The 22,170-nt window shown below is 41.6% G+C and overlaps 1 protein-coding gene across 1 annotated transcript in view; it reads left to right on the forward strand.

Annotated features, from left to right (window-relative positions):
• The first annotated feature begins 667 nt into the window (after positions 1-667).
• The window catches only part of DNAJC10 (DnaJ heat shock protein family (Hsp40) member C10), a 41,421-nt gene continuing 19,918 nt past the window's right edge, over positions 668-22,170 (forward strand). Inside the window, exons 1-11 of the mRNA XM_044427069.1 lie at positions 668-755; positions 2,999-3,361; positions 5,823-5,988; positions 9,724-9,774; positions 14,792-14,874; positions 15,898-16,029; positions 16,810-16,903; positions 17,181-17,258; positions 18,517-18,560; positions 20,313-20,450; positions 21,705-21,794. Coding sequence (XP_044283004.1) covers positions 3,155-3,361; positions 5,823-5,988; positions 9,724-9,774; positions 14,792-14,874; positions 15,898-16,029; positions 16,810-16,903; positions 17,181-17,258; positions 18,517-18,560; positions 20,313-20,450; positions 21,705-21,794 — 1,083 coding nt within the window. The 5' untranslated portion in view covers positions 668-755; positions 2,999-3,154. The remainder of the gene's footprint in view (positions 756-2,998; positions 3,362-5,822; positions 5,989-9,723; positions 9,775-14,791; positions 14,875-15,897; positions 16,030-16,809; positions 16,904-17,180; positions 17,259-18,516; positions 18,561-20,312; positions 20,451-21,704; positions 21,795-22,170) is intronic.

Genomic DNA, 22,170 nt, shown 5'->3' on the forward strand with positions numbered 1-22,170 from the left:
CGCTCAGCCATGGAGCCAACTGGGTGACTTTGGGCCGGTCACAGCCTCTCAGCCCAACCTACCTCACAGGGTTGTTGTTGTGGGGATAAGATGGAGGAGGAGAGAAGATGTAAGCTGCCTTGAGCCCTTTGTAGGAAAAAGGCAGGATATAAATCGCAATATAAATAAATAAATCGCAATAAAGGTGAGAGAAAGGAGGGGGGGGGAATGCCATTTTAAACAGTGACAGCTTGGTTTTGAGAAGGAAGACAGGATTTGATCCCACAATGCAAAGGCACACAGGAGTAATGCTTTTCAGACAGGATTTACCCAAATTTTCCCAACGGGCGAGACAATTCCCCCACCAGCATCCCCCAGCGCCCTTTCTTCTGTACTTGTGCGGCGAGAGCGCTTCGGCCGGGCCTAGGCAGGGATGGGAGAGGCCGTGAGGAAGGCGTCGCGGCGCAGGCCGCCGAAGAGGGCTGGCTGCCCCCACCAAGCTGCCTCCACCCCGGCGAATTGCTGAGATTCCCCTGGGGAGACCCGGCTCCAGGAGTTTCGGCCACGTCAGCCTTCCACCGAGCCTCGCGACTCCGCCCGCCGCCGCCTACTCCGGTTCAGAGCCGGATCCGCCGCGTCTCTTCTTTGCATCGCCACCCCAGGCTGCTCCGCGCGCGCCTGCCCGGTCCTGGCGGCGGCGCCGCTTCCTTCTCCTCCTCCTCTTCCTGCTCCGCCGGGGCAGCCACCCGCGGGCGGGAGAGACCCCCGAAAGCCCGGTAAGGCTTGGCACCCTGCTGCTCCCGCGGTTCACCGGCGAGCTCGAGCGGCCGGGGAAGGACGAGGGAGGCTGTCGCCGAGCAGGCGGCGCTCCGTGCTCTCGCTGCCGTCCCTCTGCAAGCCGCCCCCGCTCCGTGTGGCTCGCCGTCCCCCCCGGCTGTTTCTTGGCCCCTTAACTTTGAGGATTTCCCTTCTTGTTCCCGTCCCCCTCTCCGCCCCCCGTCCCCCTTTGGCCCCATTTTGCTGCGTAATTCCCCCCGGCCCCCCCTTGCCCCCCCCCCCCCCGGTTTTTGCCTTTTGCCCTCTTTTTGAAACCCCCCCCCCCCCCGAGAGGGTTGCTCCTCTATGCAGGCTCTTTCTTTTGGGCTGCCCTTTCCTTTCCCCCTCACTCCTCATAGCCTCCTGATGACTGACGCTTTCCTCTCAAATGCTTTCTCGCTGTAGCAGGTGAAGGAGGGGACCGCGGGAAACGATGCTTTTTTAAAAAGGGGGGTTCCGGGTTTTTTCTTGTTCTTGGAAAAAAACAGGCAACTTGAGCGGCGGGGAGCGCGTGTTTTGCTTTGTTTTGAATATTGAGTTTTGTTTTCCTATATTTCCCACAGGACTTCACCTTTGTCCTGGGAGGGGGGGGGGTCACACAAGCCCCTTGTGTGTTGGAAGAACATGTGTTGGGGTTGTGGTATAGCCCCTCACTCAGTCCTGGGTAAAGATGTCCTACACTGCTGAGCAGATCTACAATGGGGAGGAGTTGTCCTGATTGGCACAGGCTCCCCCATTTTCTGCAGCAGCTGTGCATGACTACTTAGGTACTCTCATAGGTCCCTCAGGGTCATTGCATTAGAATGAATTGTGGGAGATTCAGGACAGAAAAAAAGAAAGAACTTCTCCACAGCACATGGTTCAAGTATAGAATTCATTTCCACAAGATGTGAACAGTCACCACTTTGGACAGCTATAGCAGAGTGCTGTCGAGATGGCCATCAAACCATGCTCTGGGACTGCAGAGTTTCATTAGGAATGTTCAGTGTTCGCTACTCCTCTGTCTCCCCGTCAGCACTTACTTCACCATGTGTCCTAAACTTACTTTCTTCAATGCTTGTTCTTTTCACTCATTTGCCTGGTCCTTTTCTTAACAGAATCAGCCTGTGCAAACCTAACTGGTCTGTTCTTGTGGGCAGCGCTTCACCTGTGCTCACTCTTGTAAGGCTAGCCTACTCCTTTTGCTGCTGGCAAAGTGCCCTTTAACAGTAGAGATCAGCAAGGAGCTCTTTCCTCCACAAACCATTATTTACAACCAGCCTCTTCCTGTGGTTGTGTCTCATGTTGCAGATCCTTCACCGCACGCCTGATATAATTGCCGTGCTACTCTCTCTGTGTGAACTTGCCTGTATGTGTTCTGTGTAAGACTTTTTTTTTTTTTTTTAGCAAAGTGTCTATTTCTGTATTTTCCATCTGATAAGGGACAAATTTTGGGTTATGGGTTGGGTTTTTTTAAAGAAAGTCAACATCTTTCAGCCCTTCCTCACCTAAGAAATAATTTATAATATAGGAGCATAGCAAGTTGCAACATAAGCTGTTTTATGCCAGGTCAGTCCCTTGGTCCTTTAGCCTAGTGTTGTCATGACTGACTGGCGGCAGCAGTTGTCCAGGGTTCCAGGCAAGACCCTTTCCTAACCTTCCTTGGGGATGCTGGGGATTGAACCTGAGCTCTGCCACCCACCTCTGCTTCCTTTATCTGTGTCTCCACTTCTGAAACACTTTCTTGCAATAGGCAGGGACTGTTCTGTTCAAGGTAGATAGGTAAAAAGATTAAGGCCATCTTGATTTCAAGAAGGCTGGGATCTGATTGTATTAAATCATATAGTAATTTATTATTATTAGTAACACATTTTCATTTTATTTCATTTCTGTACTGCTCAATAGCTGAGACTCTCTGGGCAATTCACAGCAATTCACCATGCAAAACATAGTAAAATATAGCATAAAATACAGATACAACAAATAGTAGTACACTCTATGTATGTGTAATACTTTTTGAAAACTAGAAAACTATTATTATGAAAGGACCTGAAAGAGTTAGCATAGACATGGACATCTGGGAGAGTAGGAATGCGTTTTTTCCTCTGACGGTGCTCCTGTTCCTTTAACAGCAGTGCAAGAAATAAGTTGTTAAAAACAAACATTAAAAACCTCTATGTGCATGTGAAAGCAAAGAATCTGAAGACCTTTCTTTTTTTAATAGATGCTGTCTCCTTAAGAAACACAAGTGACTTATCTCTGAGTTATGCCCTCCAAAATCCCACAAGAAATCTCTTCAGAAATATATGTAGTTCCTTTGATTATACCATCCTGAAGCCTTTTGGTGTGCTCTTAAAGGCGCTTGATTCAGGCACTTATAATGGAGCCTACATCACCCAAAGGAAAATGTATCAAGGACTTCAAGAGAATCGACTTGTTATGTTTAGTCTTAATGTGCTTGGTAGCCTTAGTTTCATCTGATCAAAATTATTATAGTTTACTTGGAATATCCAAAGAAGCAACAAGTAGAGAAATAAGGCAAGCTTTCAAAAAATTGGCATTAAAGTTGCATCCTGACAAGAATCAGGTAAGTAGACCTCTCAGTAAATCATTTTCCAATTAACAAAAAACAGCTTCCTTTTTCAATTTTCTTCCTTTAAGGCTTGTGAGTGCCACATTATTTTTTAATTTCTTACAAAACGAATGTGTTACAGTATGCAGGCAGTTCCCTGGTTATGGATGGGTTCCATTCCTGAGAAAACAGTAATTTGTTGTTAAGTCGAATTTGTATGTAAGTTGGATCACATATAGTTGGCCCTCCACAATTGTGTGGGTTAGGGTTGCAGGACCTCCATGAAAGTGGAAAAAAACATGGCTATCTCTAGCCCTCTCCCGGTGCCACCTCACCAATGCCACCTCTTTGCAACAAGGAAATGCGGGAGGATTTTCCTCTCTGGATGGGTGGGGCAGGAAGGCATGCTTTGGGGCCCTGCCTCTCTCCTTTTTGTTTCTCCCCTCCCTATAGAAATTATGAATTTTATGCAGTAATTTTTTTAAAAAAAATAGGCTATATGGCAGTTCGTTTGTAGGTACAAGTTGTTTGTAACTTGGATGTTTGTAATTTGGGGACTGACTGTAGTGATAAAGTTAATGAGTTTGTAGTTATTTAGAAAAGTACCATTTATTTCATTCAATAGATGAAATTTTTGATTTTTTACAACTTTTAAAACTTTAACTTTTTCTGCCATTAGTGTTGTTTTCCAGAAAACCATTTATATAATATCTTTGGGTCATATAACAGCAGATCCATCAGGTTAAATGCATCCTGCCATGGAACTGTTTGCTAAATCCTTGTTTCTGATATCCCAGCCAGGCAGCGAGATGAGGTGGCTGCCCTCTCCCTCTCACACTCTCACACACACAGGTAATCCTGTATTACAAGCAACCTATGATCAGCTTGCTGGGTGACACATTCAGGTGTTGCTCTATATCAGTGGTTCCCAAACTGTGTTCTGCAGAACCCTATGGTTCCACAAAAACCTCACAGGGGTTCTGCAAAAAAATCTCAAAAATAAAATTTAAAACAGATTTTAAAATAAAACCACACAAGGCCAACTATTTGATTGTCAGTTGGCGTCCAGGCAGCAAATGAGTAATGCATCATGTCATTTGGTTCTTAGGATTCTATTGCATAATGTTGGAAATAATAGAAATAATGTAATTCAGATATTGCCATGTAATCACTTTATTCATTCATTATATTTAAAATGTTTTCTCTATATTTCCAAACCTACTATGTTATACAAAGCACACAGGCAATAGGAACAAATGAAAGAAGGAAGAATGTTGTGGGTTCACAATGCTTAATAAAAATCAGGGATAGAATTAGGGTTCTGTGGAAAAAAAAGTCTTTAGAAAAAATCCATGACTGAAAAACTGCTGCTCTATATTATGACATTTGAATTATGCTCCAAAACTGGGGCATATTTGTCTTGGAACTGCAAGTATGCTGATAGCTCCTGTTCTTCGGCTTGAATTCCACAAGATACTGGGACAGATGAGTTAAGGTACAATCCTGTGAGGATGTCTGTAGTAGCCCTTTAAAGTTGGAGGATTATGGACATCCTATGCAGAGCAGGATTATTGAGGTGACCTTCTCTCCCATGTTCTCCCACCCTATGAAACAGCTGATTTCTAGACAGTTTCATCTATCAAACTGGGGTACTTTGGAGCAGGAGGGAGGGAGGCTGAGGTGCTGGCAGGATATATCTTGTTAATCTTCTCCCCTTCCTGTTCCCACCAAATCCACTCTTCGAGGCCACATTTCTTTTCACGCTGGCTGTAATGGGAGGATATTCTGAGTGCAGATCCCAGCTCCAAGGTCAGAACGATACCTCTGAGATGGGAAACCAAATAATTGTATGGTCCCCTGTCTGAAGGACCGTAGGTTTGCTGACATGGAAGTTTTCAGAAATAGGGGAAGCAGTATGATTGTATTAAAAATAAATAAATCTATTCTGGCATGCCCTTTCTGAGCCCCTGAAAAGCCTCTCCTAAGGAAGAACTCTCCTGACTGTAATGAGCTGTGGTGTAGGACACTTGGAGTAAGGGATGTGATTGCCAAAATCAGGCAAAGGCACTTTTGCAAGTGTAACCTCTGCTCAGTGAAGGTCCCTCCATACAATTTGCAGCAATTCCCCACAGCCCATCCTTTCAGGAGGAGTCCTCCAAACCTCAGGAGAGGTTTTTTTGCATGACTGCCATCAAGGAGATAGGCTGAAGCCCCCTTCTGCCTCCCACCCCATTCCATCACTTCTCAGGATCCAAACTGTTGACTTTGTGCCTGGTTATGAAGTCAGCAAAGATGGGGGAGGTTTCCAGCAACTCCTTTTAAAACTCATCTGCTGACAAGGATCCAAATATGCCCAATAGATCAAACACAGAATATAATGGAACAGAACACTCTTAAGCGTCCTTAAGACTGACATGAGTTGGCTTGCAATATCCTTACCAATTCTGTTAACCCCAGGAATTTCTCACTGTTGCAGAACAATCCAGAAGCACATGAAAACTTCTTGAAAATAAACAGAGCATATGAAGTTTTAAAAGATGAGGATCTGCGAAAGAAGTATGATAAATATGGTGAGAAAGGTCTGAAGGATCACCAAGAAGGAGGTCGCTATGAAAGTTGGCACTATTATCGCTACGATTTTGGTAAGATCCCTGCCTGGAAATGGAGCGGAATTGTTATGTACTGTTCCCCTCGGTACAAGAGATTTGTCCACCTTTGGTAATAGCTCCAGAGGAACACAATGACCACAACTAATACAGTTAAAGCCATTTAAGCTCACTTAATGTTATGTTGAGCAGTGGCTACTGAAAACTAGCACAGTAGGGTGCACTTGGCTGTCTTAATTATTCTTAATTCTCAGGAACAAAATGTCTTTGGTTCCATTATATTAACTGAATGTCTGTTTGCAACCAGTGTTGGTGGTTCTTCAACCTTCTCCTTAATTAATTGCTTTTGCTACCTTCTCATATGGTTTCCAGATCAGGAAACCATAGCTAGCTTTCCTATTCAAACTTGCTTTTCATTGTTTTAAAGCAGGGGTGACCAACTGGCAGACCGCAATCATTAGTTAGGCTGCAAGATTATTTTCTTCTCATCATGAGAATTCTCAGAGGCTTGGGTTCTGTTGTAGCCAAGCAGGGAAGGCCCATATGTCACAAGTTCCTGTTCTAAAATCAAGCTTGCTTGCCTGCCCCTTAGCTTCACACAGAAAGTAAAACCTGCTGCTACATTAACTTGTTCCATATTTGTTGGTTATTTCTTCTTTTATTTCTATCCAGCTATTCCTCACAAAGAACCAGGTCAGCTAAAGACCTGCACAATCCAATAGATAAATAACACCTTTCAGATCAACACTCTAAAATCACAAGCATATTATAGAATACAATAAAGCTGCTGGTGCAATAAACAAGAACCAAAAATGCATTAGTCAATAGCCCCAAAGCTTGCAGAAGCACATATGTTTTAGTCAGAGCCTAAATAACAACAGTGTTGTGGACAGCTGAATCTTTAAGCAGAAAGGCATTCCATAGCTGGGGTGCCAACGCTGGCAGTTCTTGCCACATGTGCTAGGCCCACAGGCCATGTTCCTTAAGGCTACCACAGGTAATCCTCACTGACTAATCGTATCCTGGTTTGGTTACTGCTGAGGAGGTGGTCCTTCATATGAGGTGGCTTAGCAAAAATGAAGTTTCATAATATCAAATTATGAGCAGCTGGACAAACCTAGGAAACAGACCCAGGAGTCCAACTAGCATAGTATGTCTACACTTCAAAGCAGATTTTCCCAGTCCTGCCTAGAGATGCCAAGGATTGAACCTGAGACATTTGTATATGGACCATAAACTCAAACACTGATCTGTGGTCATTCCTCTAGGGCAGCGCTGTGCAACATGCAGCCCCTGCTGGTAGCACCCTGCCAACTGTTTCATCCTGTGACAGCAAAAAAAAAGTGGGTTTCTGCTGTGTTATGGGGGCGAATCACTGGGGTTTGTCACTAGTGGAATCTAAAATAGTATCCAAACCCACCTGTCTTAAGAAAACTCTTAACATGAACAGCTTAGTGTTACTACTGAGCAATGACCTTTTCTTAATGCACTGCTATATTGCTTGCTAAATCAATTGATACAGGATGAAAAAACAAGTGTTGGTTGTGGTAAGTTAGGAACTGGAAAATGAAAAAGTCAATAGCATGATATTGTGGTGTATATTGCAGAGCTGACGGCTTAGATTTCTTAAACCTGAGCTAGTAACCTAAATTTGCATGCTATGGATTGGATCCATATTTGGTGAACTTGGCATCAAAATCACTAACTTAAGCCCAAATTATTTCAGTGGTTCTGTATGGTTAAAGTCCTATTCAGGCATTCTGTAAATCACTTACTGGGACCTCTACATAGGAAGAGGGGCATTTCCAACCTTGCTGATGTGGTGTAGCCCTTTCCTATTTATGTCTGTGCATATAGCATGAATGTCTGCAGAGGGAAGGCCTTTGAATATACATGCAGAGGCTTCTAAACAAGCAGATGTTTCTAAATGCACATATTCTAAATGAGCAGGACTCCCAATCATGCATGCTGGAAAGCTTCATTATCTGGAAAACATGATGCAAAGGCCTGTTTTGCATGCATAAATCTAAGAGTTTGGGACTACATGCCATGTGCAAGGTTAGGGTGGAGCCACAGGCAGTCCTCAGATTACAAACAACCAAGTTACGAACAGCTTGTACTTATGAACAAACGGTCATAGAACCTATTAATTTAAAAATGAGTTAAAGGTCTACCGTGGAAAATTGTCACCACCAAAGAGAAAGAGGAAGTGAAAGTGGAGCAAGGGGGACCTCCAAAGCATGCCTTCCTGCCCCACCCATCTGGAAAGGGAAATCTCTCCAGCATTTCCTTAGTGCAAAGAGGAGGCACTGATGAGCTTGGAGGAGGAGTCTAGAGATATTTGCAGATTTTCCACTTTGGCAGGGGCCCTGTGCCCTAACTGCAAACATGCAGGGCCAACTGTACATGAACTGACTTAAATACAAATTTGACTCAAACACATTCTCAGAAACGGAACTTGTTCATCACCCAGGGACTGCCTGTACTCGGCATGTTCCTGTGGTGAAGTAAGTGATTTACATGATTCTGATTAGGGCAGGCTTCTTGAGATGTGTTGCTGCAGCAACTCCTTTGGCCACGCCATCTGTTAATTATGCTTGTTTGTCGGTTGCATTTATATACCGCCCCATCGTCCATACATCTCTCTGGGCAGTTTACAGATTCACTGCTGTTTCCAGTACATAACTCCTCATTATTCCAACTGGAATGTTCTTGTCTTGGTAAGAAGAAACATCCCCAATTGCCTCATGATGTAACATAGACTATCAACTTTACAAGCATGATGGAAGAACAGGATTCAATGGCCGGGGCTGAGCTATGGTTTTGCTTGAAAAAAAATTAATGGACTTGATGTAGTTTGGGGCAAATCTCTACAGCCACAATACATAATACTATACATAACAGTCAGGACCATAAGAGTGCAATTACACCGAAGGTACTCTTATTAGTCTAAAGACTTGTCCAAGCATTTTAATTCTGTGGGTATATTATACCAGTAGTGCTCAGAGCATGCCATAGCAATACATGCCTGCAGAAATATACTCTTGAAGAGTCAGTTCTGTTTGCTTCTTTTAGCTGTCACTTAATTGCTCATTCCATATTTCTATGAAAACTATGCTCAATCTTGTTACTGAATGTGGAAGTTTACAGGACTACAGCTAATCTCCTAGTCTATCATAGCCAACTTTTTTACTTCCAGCATAGCTATTTAATTGTCTAGCTTACAGGCTATCAATTTGATGGCCTGCTTCATCCTAAACCTCATAGAGATGTAGCAACATGTTAAATTTCATACATGTTAACATTAACAAATTCAAAAACAAGGGCAAACAATCTATTAATGAAGTATTAAACAGATATACAAGAACTGAGAAATAATGGAATTTTGGGAGTTGCTTTCCAGTGTATTCAGACAATGTTTGGTTGGGGAAGGCTCAAACAGAGCTGAGGTCTGAATCCAACTTTATATGTATAGATTATTTTTCAAAGCTTCCCTGTGTGAAAGGTGGAACACCCGGCCACCTTGCCCCAGGTAATGACTGGTTTTTTGCTAGAACATCATCATCATCAAATACACTGGGGGGGGGGTCCCTCTCTTTTGTGACATAACTATTAAGTTATAAGCTAGAAGCTGCTAAACTCTCCTTATGAAGAATCAGATTCAATGTAATGTATTCATACACAATGAAGTAATAACTGGTTTTTAAGGCTATTTTAAAATGTTAAATGTATGTTGGTTTTTTAAATGCTGTTTAACTATTTCTTTGCCAGGTATTTATGATGATGATCCTGAAATAATAACATTAGACAGAGGAGAATTTGGTAAGTTATTACAATCAAATGGTTTTCTGATGCCACTGCTCTAATTTATTCAAAATACAGTGTTGTGCTATGTAATTTCTTCCCAGGAGAAGGTGTTACATAGATTGTAAAAATGTCAGCTAGAATGAATACTAGCATACTGTTAAAGAGGGTATTGTATTTGTTTCCTGCGAAACATATGAGTATAAAAGCTGTAGTGTAATTTTTTCAATCTCAATAGAAAGCTAGTGACACCTTGAAGAAGGAAGAAACTGCATTAAATTCAAAGTCTCATTTTGCCGTCTTAGGTTTTTGTTATGGCTGGTCACAGAAATCGTAAGGGTACACCACAGGGCCTTCTGCATCAGATGCTCATAAGCCTCCAAACTGGGAGGTTTACATGCATCCAGTAGTTTGAGTGAAGTGCCACTGTGCCTTGGCCCATGCATTTCACCTAGACATCTGTTTTCATCTAAAGTACTGTGAAGAGGGAAGGAAGGAGGCTGGAGCATGGACAGGAATCAGTATATATAGACAGCTCCAGCCTTCTGCCTCCAGCATGGCCCCTTTTCCTCCTCTCCAGGGCACATTAGCACTCCTAAAGAGACATCCAGCTTCTTTCTTTCAGGTTCTTTCTGTACCAGTTTCAAGAGAATGGGGCAGGGGTTGAGATACTGGAGTCCCAGTACCAAGGTTGCAGGACTTCAGTGCTTGGAGTCCGAAGGATCCTATGGCCCTCCAGGCAATGTTGGGAGGGCAGTGGATTATCTGTTAAACAAAGTACTGTCATTATTTCCTCTGATTTTGCTCTTTCTCTAGGTATTTTGATTATTTTTTTTCCCTATAAAAATCAAATTAATAAAAAGTATGCATAGTTCTGATCCTAAATCGAAATCCTGTAGTGGTGTTTCTGGGAGAAACTATTCCTTACTTCCCTTGTAATTCAAACACATACCAACACAGATTTTAAGTGTTGGCATGTGTTTGAATTTCCTTTTCATGTTTAACCTGGGTATTTACAGAGGATAAAGGCATGGCTAATCAGGCATGATAACTCCTTGCCTGTGCATACAACAAGGGCCCTCCCACTGATGGTATTTGAATAACTGATAGCTGTTACATTTTTTACAGTGTCAACATGATACGGTTGTCATACGTAGCCCGTCTTCTGGAATAAATGATGTTGATACTGTCTCTAAAGTATTTTGAGCAGGCTTTTTCTTTCATTGATTTATTATTATTGTTATTATTAGCCTATTTATTCAGTTATTAAATGAATAAATTTAATTTAAATAAATTATAACTTTGATAATTTTTATTATGATTATTGAATTATTCTCCTGCCCTTCCTCTAGGGAGATGAGGCAGGGCAGCCTCATAGTTCCCACTCAGTGTTATTGTTACAACAATCCTTTGAAGTATGTTAGATTGAGAGAGAGCAGTTGACCAAGTGAGCTTCATGGTTGATGGGGATTTGAACACTGGCTGCAGAACCCGATTTCAGTCTCCCATACCAGAAGGACTGGCTTCATTTCTCTAAAGCGCATGTGCCATCATTGCTGCTTCCCTTTCCATTATTTCCCTGTGCTACGCGTCTCTGCTACCACCCTTCCATCCAAATACAATATGCATGTGAAATTCTTTTTTACAATACAAGTGCATGATATGCATTTGAAAGATTGGTTAATCTAGCGTGATGCTATGTGGGAGTTGAAATACGGAACTGTTCCCCGTTGCTGAGCAACTAGAAATGTACAGCAGTTATTTCCTGTGTGCCGCTTACACACGTTTCTGGATCTATGCCAGCCTTTTCCAACCTGGTATTCTACAAGACAGAGTTCCCATTATCCCCAGCCAGCACGGCCATGGTTGAGGATGATAAAGGCTATAGTCCAACACATCAGGTGGGCACCAGATTGGAGAACAGCTGATCTAGATAGTTCTAGCTACATGGACAAATATTACTGATATTCCCCCAAATATCCTTCAGTTGTTATCCACATCCATTCCTATGGAAATTCCGTCTGCTTCTTATAGGTAAAGTTAAGGTGGGAAGGAGGTAGGTTAACATCTACTGGTACTGGTAAAACCTGGATGATTTGCTAAGGATTTTGGGCACCCAATTTAACAATAACAACACCACAAAGTCCTTTTCAACTCTTCCACCACCATTCTGAATGAAGCTGTGGGAGAAACCTTGTCCAGAGTGAATATCTGTGTGGCTGAACTGTGAGTTCAGATCTGGCACTGAAGACAAACCTCTGACCTGAGCATGTGATTGAGTATCCTTGTTCCTTAACTCTAAACAGTATGTTTTCCTCTTTCCTACCCTCCTCCATATCTCTAGCCACTATTCTGCACCTGGGTCCAGCTGGTCAACCTCAGGGTTCTAATAAAAAGCAAAATAGTTCTGGCAGGCATAATGTCTGCCAGAACAGACATCTGTTCTGGACATACATCTATGTCTGTCTCATTTAAAATTGAAGGGAAAGAAATTAAAGTAGGGGAAGGAGTTTCCTCTGTGATGATTCCTCCTCAGAAAAGTTGGAGGTGCTCATCTTTCTTTTTTCTTTTTAGAAGTGCTAATGTCAGATACAGTGCTCAGCTGGCATTCTAATTACAAAAGAATGTAAGAATGTGTTGCTGGACCACAACGAGATCTATCCAGTTCAGTGATACCCAACCCGGGGTATGCATACCCCTAGGGTTATCAGCCAGGACATTTAGCGGTATGGGGAAAGATTGAATAATGGTGGGGAGAGGCACATACGTCAACAGTGTCAACAGTGTGTGAGACAAGATGCAAGTCAAAAGCTGTAAAATTAATTGAAAATTATGACCAGTGGCTGAGTGGGTTTTCTTCATTATTTAACCTTGAGAAAATCCCAGTTCCCCTTGCCACTTGTTACTTTGCCACTTGTTACAATCGCCACTTGTTACTTTGGCAAGTGGTGGGGAGTCCCTTCTTACAACTTTATATAAAAAATAAGTACTGTAGTAAGCTGAATGCAGTTCCAGATTTAAGACCATATCTTAAATCAGTTGAGCCTGATTTCAGAAAACTATGTGCTTCAAAAAAAAAAAAAAAAAAGCTTAAGGATTGCACGAAACATTAGTTGCATATAAAATATTTGTTGTGTTTTAGAAAAAACATTTCAAATTTCAAGTTTTTGAATTATCAACAAATTAAATGTATTATTTAATGTAATGTAGTTTTTATGTAATCTGTGATGTATTTACTTGATTCTTTCGAGTTTTAAATTTATTTAAATATTTAAATATATATAATATATAATTATATTATATATATAATATATATATTATATTAAATATATATATATATTATATATTTAAATATATAAATTTAAATATTTAAATAAGGTGAACTGTCTGTTCACATTATTCCATTACCTTTTGTTCCCATTATTGGGCTATTTATTTACAGTTATAACATATAAATTTGAAATAACAGGAACCAAATTAATTACAAAAGTTTGCTAATATGAAGACTCCATTTTATGGAAATAAGCTGCCAAGGGATATGCAAGTGAAAAATGTTTGGGGACCACTGATCTGGTCAAACTTTCTGCCTTCAGCAGTGGCTTGCCATGTGCAGCCTCAGGCTCCTTCAACTTTTTTGTTTTTGACTTTTTGGACAGCAACATGTCTGGACTCTTGCCCCTGTTCTGGAAAGTTTTGTTCTGCTGCTATGGTCATTGAAAGGCCTGTTCCCCATGCCCAACCCATTTTTTAAAAATCAGGGATAAGGAGCATATGGTCTTCCAGAGGCTGTTGATCTCCACTTCCCATCATAAGCTGCCATTGGGCTGCAATATCTGGAGAACCACATATTCCACATCCATGTTTTAAAGCTGTCAGAATTAATGGTCATCATATCTTGCTGATGAAGCCCCTGCATTATTTACGTATTGCCAGAAGCTTATCCAAAGCTCTAGTAATGAGATACAGGGATCTTCCTTGACTGTCCCAGTTCCTAAGAAATGCTCGGCTTGCTCTTTAGAGAAGAGGGCATGTGATTTTTGTAATTCTCTGAAGTGTCCTGTTGTTTCAAGAAATATGTGAACAGAAAGTGCTAGTTCTAGTTAAAGGACGCAACAGGGATCTAACACAGTGTCTTGTCTTGCCAGCTGAAGAACAAGAGGAAGTACCCTGCCAAAGTATTTCCTGTTTGTCATTGTTTTGGCATATATGTCAATAAACATATGGATGGGGATGATTGAGTAGACTTTGCATCCTTGGACTTCCAAAGGGCTTTTGACAAACTCCCTCACTAAAAATTTCTATGTAAAGTTAAGAATAAAAGGTTAGGTTCTCTTATGGACCAATAATTGATTTTAAGGAGCATAAAGCAGAGAGTACAGATAAATGGTAAATTCACCCATTGGAGAGGTGCAGACACTGGGATCTCATGGGGATCTGTACTGGAACTGTGCTTTTCAACTTATTCGTAAATTACATGGAATTTTGGCTGAGCAGTGAGATGGTCAAGCTTACAGGTGATACCGCGTGTTTAGGGCAGTTAAAACAAAAAGGGGTTGCAAGGAGTTCTAAGCAATATCTCCAAACTGAGAGAACTGATGTGAAAAGAGCAAATGTGGTTCAGTATAAAGAAGTGTGATGTGGTGCACCTTGGGACAAAAAGACCCAACTTCAAGTATGAACTGACAGGATCTGAGCTAGCAGTGACTGAACAAGAAAGAGATCTTGGGGTTGTGGTGGGCAGCTCAATGAAAATGTCAACACAATGTCCAGCTGCTGAGAAAAAGTCAAATTCTGTGTTTGGCATAATTAGGAAAGGAATTGGAAATAAAACTGCTGTTATCATTCTCGCCTTACATAAATCTGTGGATCTTGCCATTGTACCATGGGAGTGTTTGATGGAGAAAAAGAAACATGGGGCAGGTGGGCAGGGTTGACTGAGGGCACTGTTTATGCAAAACCCATCATGTTCTTATGTTTGAGTGGGCATTCATGAATTGAAAAAATAACAGCGTAATTTGTATCCTTTTAACAATAGATGCTGCTGTTACTTCTGGAGAATTGTGGTTTATAAACTTCTATTCCCCTCGATGTTCACATTGCCATGACTTGGCACCAACGGTAAGTATAGATACAGCATGCATGCTGCCTCCGAATTTGTGCCTCATCTTCTGGCTCCATGTGCGGAGTCTTGTGGATTCTGCTTGACAAGGAAATTTAGCTGGATCTTCGTCATTCACCACCTCCTTGCTTTGCAAGAAAGCTCCGTCACCACTTGCCATGGAATCATCCATCACGATCCATAAACTGCTCCATCACTGCCTGACTTTGCGTCATTCTCTCCCGTTCTGCATATGCGCAGTCTACCCTTGATGCCCTAGCAGGATCTCAAGGCATTGCAATTTAATATGCTGCTTCCTTCTCAGTGAGCTATGCAAGTGGTTAGACCAAAAATTCATCCTGCATTTTAAGGTTATGAGGTTTGGGCAGGTGTGGTGCATGGTGGGTGAGACCGTATTTTCCTTCCAACAAGGTACAGCAGAAGCCATGTATCTTCACAGAGAGGTTCCCAGACTCACAGTGGATACCTGAAACTGTGGATAGTAGTAAACACTGCACTATACATACCTGTGATGGAAGCTTCCATTATCAATTAGGTACAGTAAGACAAGCCTAGAAAGCAGCAGCTGCATCAGAAGGGCTGACCCAGAGGTGCTGTGGCACAATTGGGTGGCATACAAATGTTTTAAATAAACAAATTGCTGCTTCCAGATCTCTGCCTTTCAGCCAGATAGAGCCTCAGCTCGCCCCTCTTCTCTCCCGCCCTCAACAGGCCTCTTCCCGAGTGCCTGTCCCCCACTAGCCCATATGGGAGCAGCTACTTCCATTTCTCTCTCCCCCACCCACCCATATTGTAGTGGCAGACAAGGCTGCACAAGACAGTCAGAGTCCACTCAGGCACCATTAGGCAAGAACATGGTTGCTGAGTCTGCAGATATGGCAGTTCTGCTGTATCAATATAAGGTAGAATTCTTAATGATCCTAGTAAATCTGAAGAAGAAGCATTTAAATTATTTATAAAGCATTTCTAAATATGAACCCAATTTCTCTTATTAAAACAAGCTTTTCTTTTTGCATTTTAAGTGGAGAGAATTTGCTAAGGAAATGGATGGACTAATACGTATTGGAGCTGTAAACTGTGGTGATAACAGAATGCTTTGCCGGACTAAAGGAATTAATAGCTACCCAAGCCTGTATGTGTTTAAAACTGGAATGGTAAGTAAGCACATACATTTCCTGGCCCAGCATCCCCTTAGATTCCCAAAGGAAGCCATCCAAGGAGTCTCCCCCCAACCATGTAGTCAGAGAGCTTTTGCATGAAGAGCAGTCCCCCAATCTATTTGATACTTGGTGACAATATTCATCCTCACAAATTCAGTTGAAAGTGGACAACACTAGGAACCAGTGTTGCATAGAGCAATGTTTGTTAAAAGAATCTGGCACAGAAATTACTTCAGACACATGCAAGGGGCACATGGATACATGATGTCCCCCCACATGTTCCTACGCATATTGGTCCAGCCCTCTCTCTCCTGAAAATGTTGCATGGAGGGGATTTCAATGAATTTCTATTCACATCAAAGTGAACACAAGCAAAATCCCCCATGCAGTCAGAAGCCCTGATCACATGGAGGATTCCACTTGTGTTCAAGCAAACACAAGTAGAAGCCTTCTGCAAATCTCCCTACTCAAATGGGAAGATTGGAGACTGAGCGCCAGGAAATACAGCCCTAGTGTCTGAAAAGGGCAAGTGCAATTTCTGAATTATATATTTGTTGAAGGAAAAAAATTATGCATGGATATTAGATACATTTTTAAGATGAAATACTTATGACTAGGATTTTATTCTTAGCTTTCTAAAGCCTTGTGTGAAGGCTTTTGGGAATTTTAAAACTCAGATTGGGTGGGTGGATGGATACTATAAATTTGTTTGATAAATGCAGGCTAATACATTTGAACCAAAAATATGCAAAATATGATGTCTTCTTTTTGTAGAATCCAGCAAAATATTACGGAGACAGGTCAAAGGAGAGTTTAATGAGTTTTGCCATGCAGTTTGTCACAAGCTCAGTGACAGAATTATGGGCAGGTAAACTATAATTATTTAGTGTAATATTGTTGTTTGCATATTTCAAATTCTGCAGTCAAATAGTGGATAACATGAACTAATTGAAATATCTCTCACCTGAATATTACTAAAAGTATAGAAGATGTGAAATTACTATCAGAGATGTATTTCTTTCATAAACTTGCATTTTGCTTACTATATAATACTGCTAAGCTATAGAACAAATAGTCCATGTCAAGTAAACATTCTTAATAAATGGAAAAAGTTGGTGCTGATCCCTAAATGTTTTGTTTTTCAGGAAACTTTGTTAACTCGATTGAAACTGCATTTGCCTCTGGTATTGGCTGGTTAATTACCTTTTGCACTGAACATGGAGGTAAATAATGTACATATGTGTATTTGTGTGTGTATTTGGAGCAGTTAGAGAGAGAATTTAATTTCTCTGACATCCAAATATCAAACCAAAGAAATGATAGTGTAATTAGGAAAATATTAGAAAGAAAGCAATATTTTGGTCCTACGCTAAAACTTAAAAAACTAATTTCCAAGAAACTGTTTTAGTTTAGTTTTGTATAGGAAAGCCTTTCTACAGAAGTGGGTGTGATTTTTTTTACTAGAGCTGTCTCAAATATCAGAAATTATTTTCTTTGGCACCATAGAAAATGCTTCATCTTGGTTCCCCAGTCCAACAAAGCCATTCTTAGAACTAGGCAGAGAGCGATGGTGAGTGATTGGAGGGCAGAACGGCGCATGCCGCATGGCCAGCTCTGCACCCATCAGTAGCCTGCTCCTATTAATTGCAGCAAAACATTCCCTCCCACTGTTAGTGCTAAAGTAAAATTGAGTAGCTAGTCCTGTTGGGCTTTGTACATGGAGTGCAGGGAGATGTCATTTTGCCCTTTGTCTCAGGAACCCAAAAGTCTTGGACCAGCAGTGAAACTTCGTATTGCGCATCCTGGAATATACGGGATGTAGCGATGATTGGATGTAGTGCCAATCGGGATGGTTTAAAAAGGGGACTAGACAAATTCATGGAGAGTGAGGTTATCAATGGGAACTAATCCTGATGGCTCTACACTTCCTCCAATATGACTCTTGTCTGTTGTTTTTTGGGGAACTTGAGTTGGAGAGTGCAGCTGAGCTCCTGTCTTACTGGTGGATGCCTCACGGGCAGCTGGTTGGCCCCTGTGTAAACCAAATGCTGGACTAGAAAATCCTTGGTCCTGTCCAGCGTGGTTCATCTTACATTCTTGTGTTTTTAATTTGAAAAGTTTTTTAAACATATGTGCCTGCCATTTTCAGTCTTGCACCACAAGCCAATCTCTCTCATTCTTCTCCCACCCCCCACTCCAGATCTGAGAGTGTGGTAATGAAATCCTCCTAGTTGTGGTATGTTTTGAGTAAATCTCATGTTTCCCACTCTAAGAGAAAATATTCTTTTTCCATACTCACTGGTAATTAGCATATCTTTGACTACATGTGCTCCAAATTTAATTGTGTGGTGGAAATACCTTAATCTTTCCCCCCAAAAAATCTATTTGTATAGTGACATTTTTGTGTGCAGTAAAGTGATTTAATATGACCTTTATGATAAAGCTTGTTTCTCAGTAATGTCTTTTTTGCCCTTTTTCTAGATTGTTTAACTTCCCGCACACGCCTTAAATTGTCTGGCATGTTGGTAAGCAACACTTGATTTAAGGAATTTTAAACAGAAGGTTTGATTCTGCCAAAGTTAAGAATTTCTAGGACCCACTGACCTAAATGCATGCTTAATTATTTCAGTAAAACTAGGAAGAACATTGCTTTTAAGTTCTTTCTGGGAAAGGATTCCTTTATAGGACATGTAAAGCATGAATTCAATTGTTAGAATATGTCTATTTCGTTGTTGTTGTTGTTGTTAGTCGCTAAGTCGTGCCTGACCCATTGCGACCCCATGGACAACATTCCTTCAGGCCTTCCTATTCTCCACCATCCCCTGGAGTCCACTCAAGCTCACACCAACTGCTTCAGTGACTCCGTCTAGCCACCTCATCCTCTGCCGTCCCCTTCTTCTTTTGCCGTCAATTGTTCCCAGCATCAGGCTCTTCTCCAGTGAGTCCTTCCTTCTCATTAGGTGGCCAAAGTATTTGGGTTTCATCTTCAGTATCTGGCCTTCTGAAGAGCAGTCAGGGGTGATCTCCTCTAGGACTGACCGGTTTGATTGCCTTGCAGTCCAAGGGACTCGCAGGAGCCTCCTCCAGCACCACAATTCAAAGGCCTCAATTCTTCGGGACTCAGCCTTCCTTATGGTCCAACTTTCACAGCCATACATTGCAACTGGGAAAACTATAGCCTCGACTGTACGCACTTTTGTCAGCAGGGTGATGTCTCTGCTTTTTAGTATGTCTGTTTCATTGCTGACCCTCATATGGATGAGCGTATATAAGATGCAAATTTTGTACAACATATCCTGCCTCAGTCTGATTTTCTTTCTGTCTTGTCCCCAAAGTTGTTTAACATCTGTAGGAAGGCACTGGGAGTGACCTTTAAGCAGTTTGGTACCAAGTGCCATCAGTGTGCTGATGACACACAGCTCTGTCTCACTGCAATATCTGAATCAGGTGAGGCTGCACAAGTCCCAGACTGGTGCCTAGACTTAGTGATGTGCTGAATGAAGGCCAGTAATCTGAGGCCGTATCTTGACAAGATGGAAAATGCAGGTAAGGCCAGGCCAGGAGATAGGCTCATTTCTTGTTCTGAAGCAGTTTGGACTCACTTCGAAAAGAACAGGTTCATAGTCTGGAGTTACTGCTACATCCATGACTGTTGTAAGTTACTGTGGTGACTCAGTGCCTATTTTCATCTTTGAATGGTCTATCAGCTACAGCCTCTCCTAGAAAGGGGTAGATTAGCCACAGTGGAACAGGTGCTAGTAAGCGCAACACTGGACTATTGCTACACATACTGTATAGGGCTGCCTGTCAGGCTGAAGGAATTGCACTGGCTGCCAATTCACTTCTAGTCCAGTTCTAAGGTTTTGGTCCTTGTGAATAAAGTAAAACTCTAAGCAATGTGGAACAAGCATACATTAGAGAACTGTTCCTCCCTTACCAACCTGCCTGATCTCTGAGGTGATCAGATGGTTGCAGCAGACCTATGCTTTGACGGAAAGGGGTTAGCAACTCCCTGATCGTGGATCTCCCTGCTTCTGGAGTTCAGGTGAGCACCAACTTGGTGTTGCTTTCAGTGCCTCCTGAAAAATCTTTATTGCAGAAGCCTTTCAGCCACATTGTTATTGATATTCCAGTTTCAGCATATTGTTTTCTTCATTTATATGTGCTTATTATTTACAGCTCTGGGATCTATATATATGTGTGTGAAGAGGTATATTAATGTTGTTAGTGAATTCATTAAAGAAGGAGTTTCACTTCTTCTTCTTTGTTTCATACAGGAAGGCCTTGTTAATGTAGGCTGGATGGACTGTGCCACCCAGGGTGAGCTTTGTGATAATTTGGATATCTCATCTAGCAGTACAGCATACTTTCCACCTGGAGCCACTTTAACTAATAAAGAGAAAGGAGGTGTTTTGGTATGAATTGCTTTACAGTTAGTTTGCATATATGTACAGTTATATGGTGGTGGTGAAGGAAGAAGTGACTTTGTAAATATTGTTAACTTCTTCATAGATTTTGTTTGGGCTCTGTTGATTTTATTTTCATTCCTCATTTATTTGCTGCTTCTCAGAGACATATCAAATTTTCTGTCTGATAAAACATTCATGCTTTGTATCTTTAGAAACAGGATTATACTTTTTTCTGTATTAACACACCACAAAATATTGTGGGCAGTATTCAGTGTGATCCAAAAATGAATCTAAATAGTATTGCAAAAATACAGCTTCTTATCCTGTCTTTTTAAATGTATCTAAAAACAAAAGATTTGACCACATTTAAGCTAAATCTCTGATCAAAACCAGTATGGACTAAGTACTTTAAAATTTGGCTGGATTGTGCCCAAAATAAATGAGCATTAAGCTCTCACCTACTCTGAATTGCTGTTGCTCTTTCTTTCCTACAGAGATAGGTATTATATGGAGGGCTTTGTGAAATATTCTAACCATATGAAGCGGTGAATTCCACTCTCTTTGTTCAAATGTTAGAAAGCAGGGAAGTAGTATATTTAAGAATTAGGAAAAAAATTAGAATAAACCCAGTCATGCCATAACAAATATTGCCTTGAAAAGCACAACTCTGAAACGCAGTGATGTGGCCTCAGAAAGTGTATATTTTCAGTGTAATGTGTATCAAGCCAAGGATTCAGGGCATAGACCAAGCGCAATAGAATGCCTCTTGTTCCTCCTTCCAGTCCAAAGTTTGGTATCTCCAGGCTTTAAAGTCAGAAAGAGGTTGTAAATAACTAAAGTTAACCCCTAAAGTGGAGTGGGAAAACACCCATTTGTTTGCACCAGAGGTCAGCAATGCAGCAACTTCTGTTCCTCCTGTTTACCATCCCTTCCTTCCCTCCATCAATTCGGAAACAAGGTCCTGACAGACCTCCCTTAGTAATTGGGAAGAGCAGAATACTACCCTCTTCCCCAGGGTTGTTTTAGGCAGCACCTGACATACACCAAGTGATGGGAGTGTAGCAAAACAGAAAACATCAAGCTGACAAAGGACATAATCCCCTTCCTTCTTGCTTACACAAATAAATAAATAAAATCTTAAGCGTGTCCATCTCCCAAAGCTATGCAAAGCAGTGCAGAAGTGGTTCTGTTTTAGCAGCTGCTTAGAGATATGTGTGTATATAACAGCCTCAAGGCTAAAATTGTGATTTCTCCCTTCAGTTCCTAAGCACTTTAGATGCCAGAGAGATCTATTTGGAAGTCATGCACCATCTCCCAGACTTTGAAATGATCTCAGCATCAACGTTCAAGGTAAGGAGGAGTCTCATCTTGACTCTTGAAGGACATCATCAAGACTATATCTTCACTTCTTTCTATTCCTAAATACTTTGTTTTTCTGGGTTGTTGTTGTTGTTAGTCACGAAGTCATGTCCGACCCATCGCGACCCCATGGACAACATTCCTCCAGGCCTTCCTGTTCTCCACCATCCCCCAGAGTCCACTCAAGCTCACACCAACTGCTTCAGTGACTCCATCTAGCCACCTCATCCTCTGCCGTCCCCTTCTTCTTTTGCCATCTGTTGTTCCCAGCATTAGGCTCTTCTCCAGTGAGTCCTTCCTTCTCATTAAGTGGCCAAAGTATTTGAGTTTCATCTTCAGGATCTGGCCTTCTAAAGAGCAGTCAGGG

Source organism: Varanus komodoensis, unplaced genomic scaffold (genome assembly GCF_004798865.1).
Source record: "Varanus komodoensis strain SLA01 unplaced genomic scaffold, ASM479886v1 scaffold18_1, whole genome shotgun sequence".
NCBI lineage: Eukaryota > Metazoa > Chordata > Lepidosauria > Squamata > Varanidae > Varanus > Varanus komodoensis.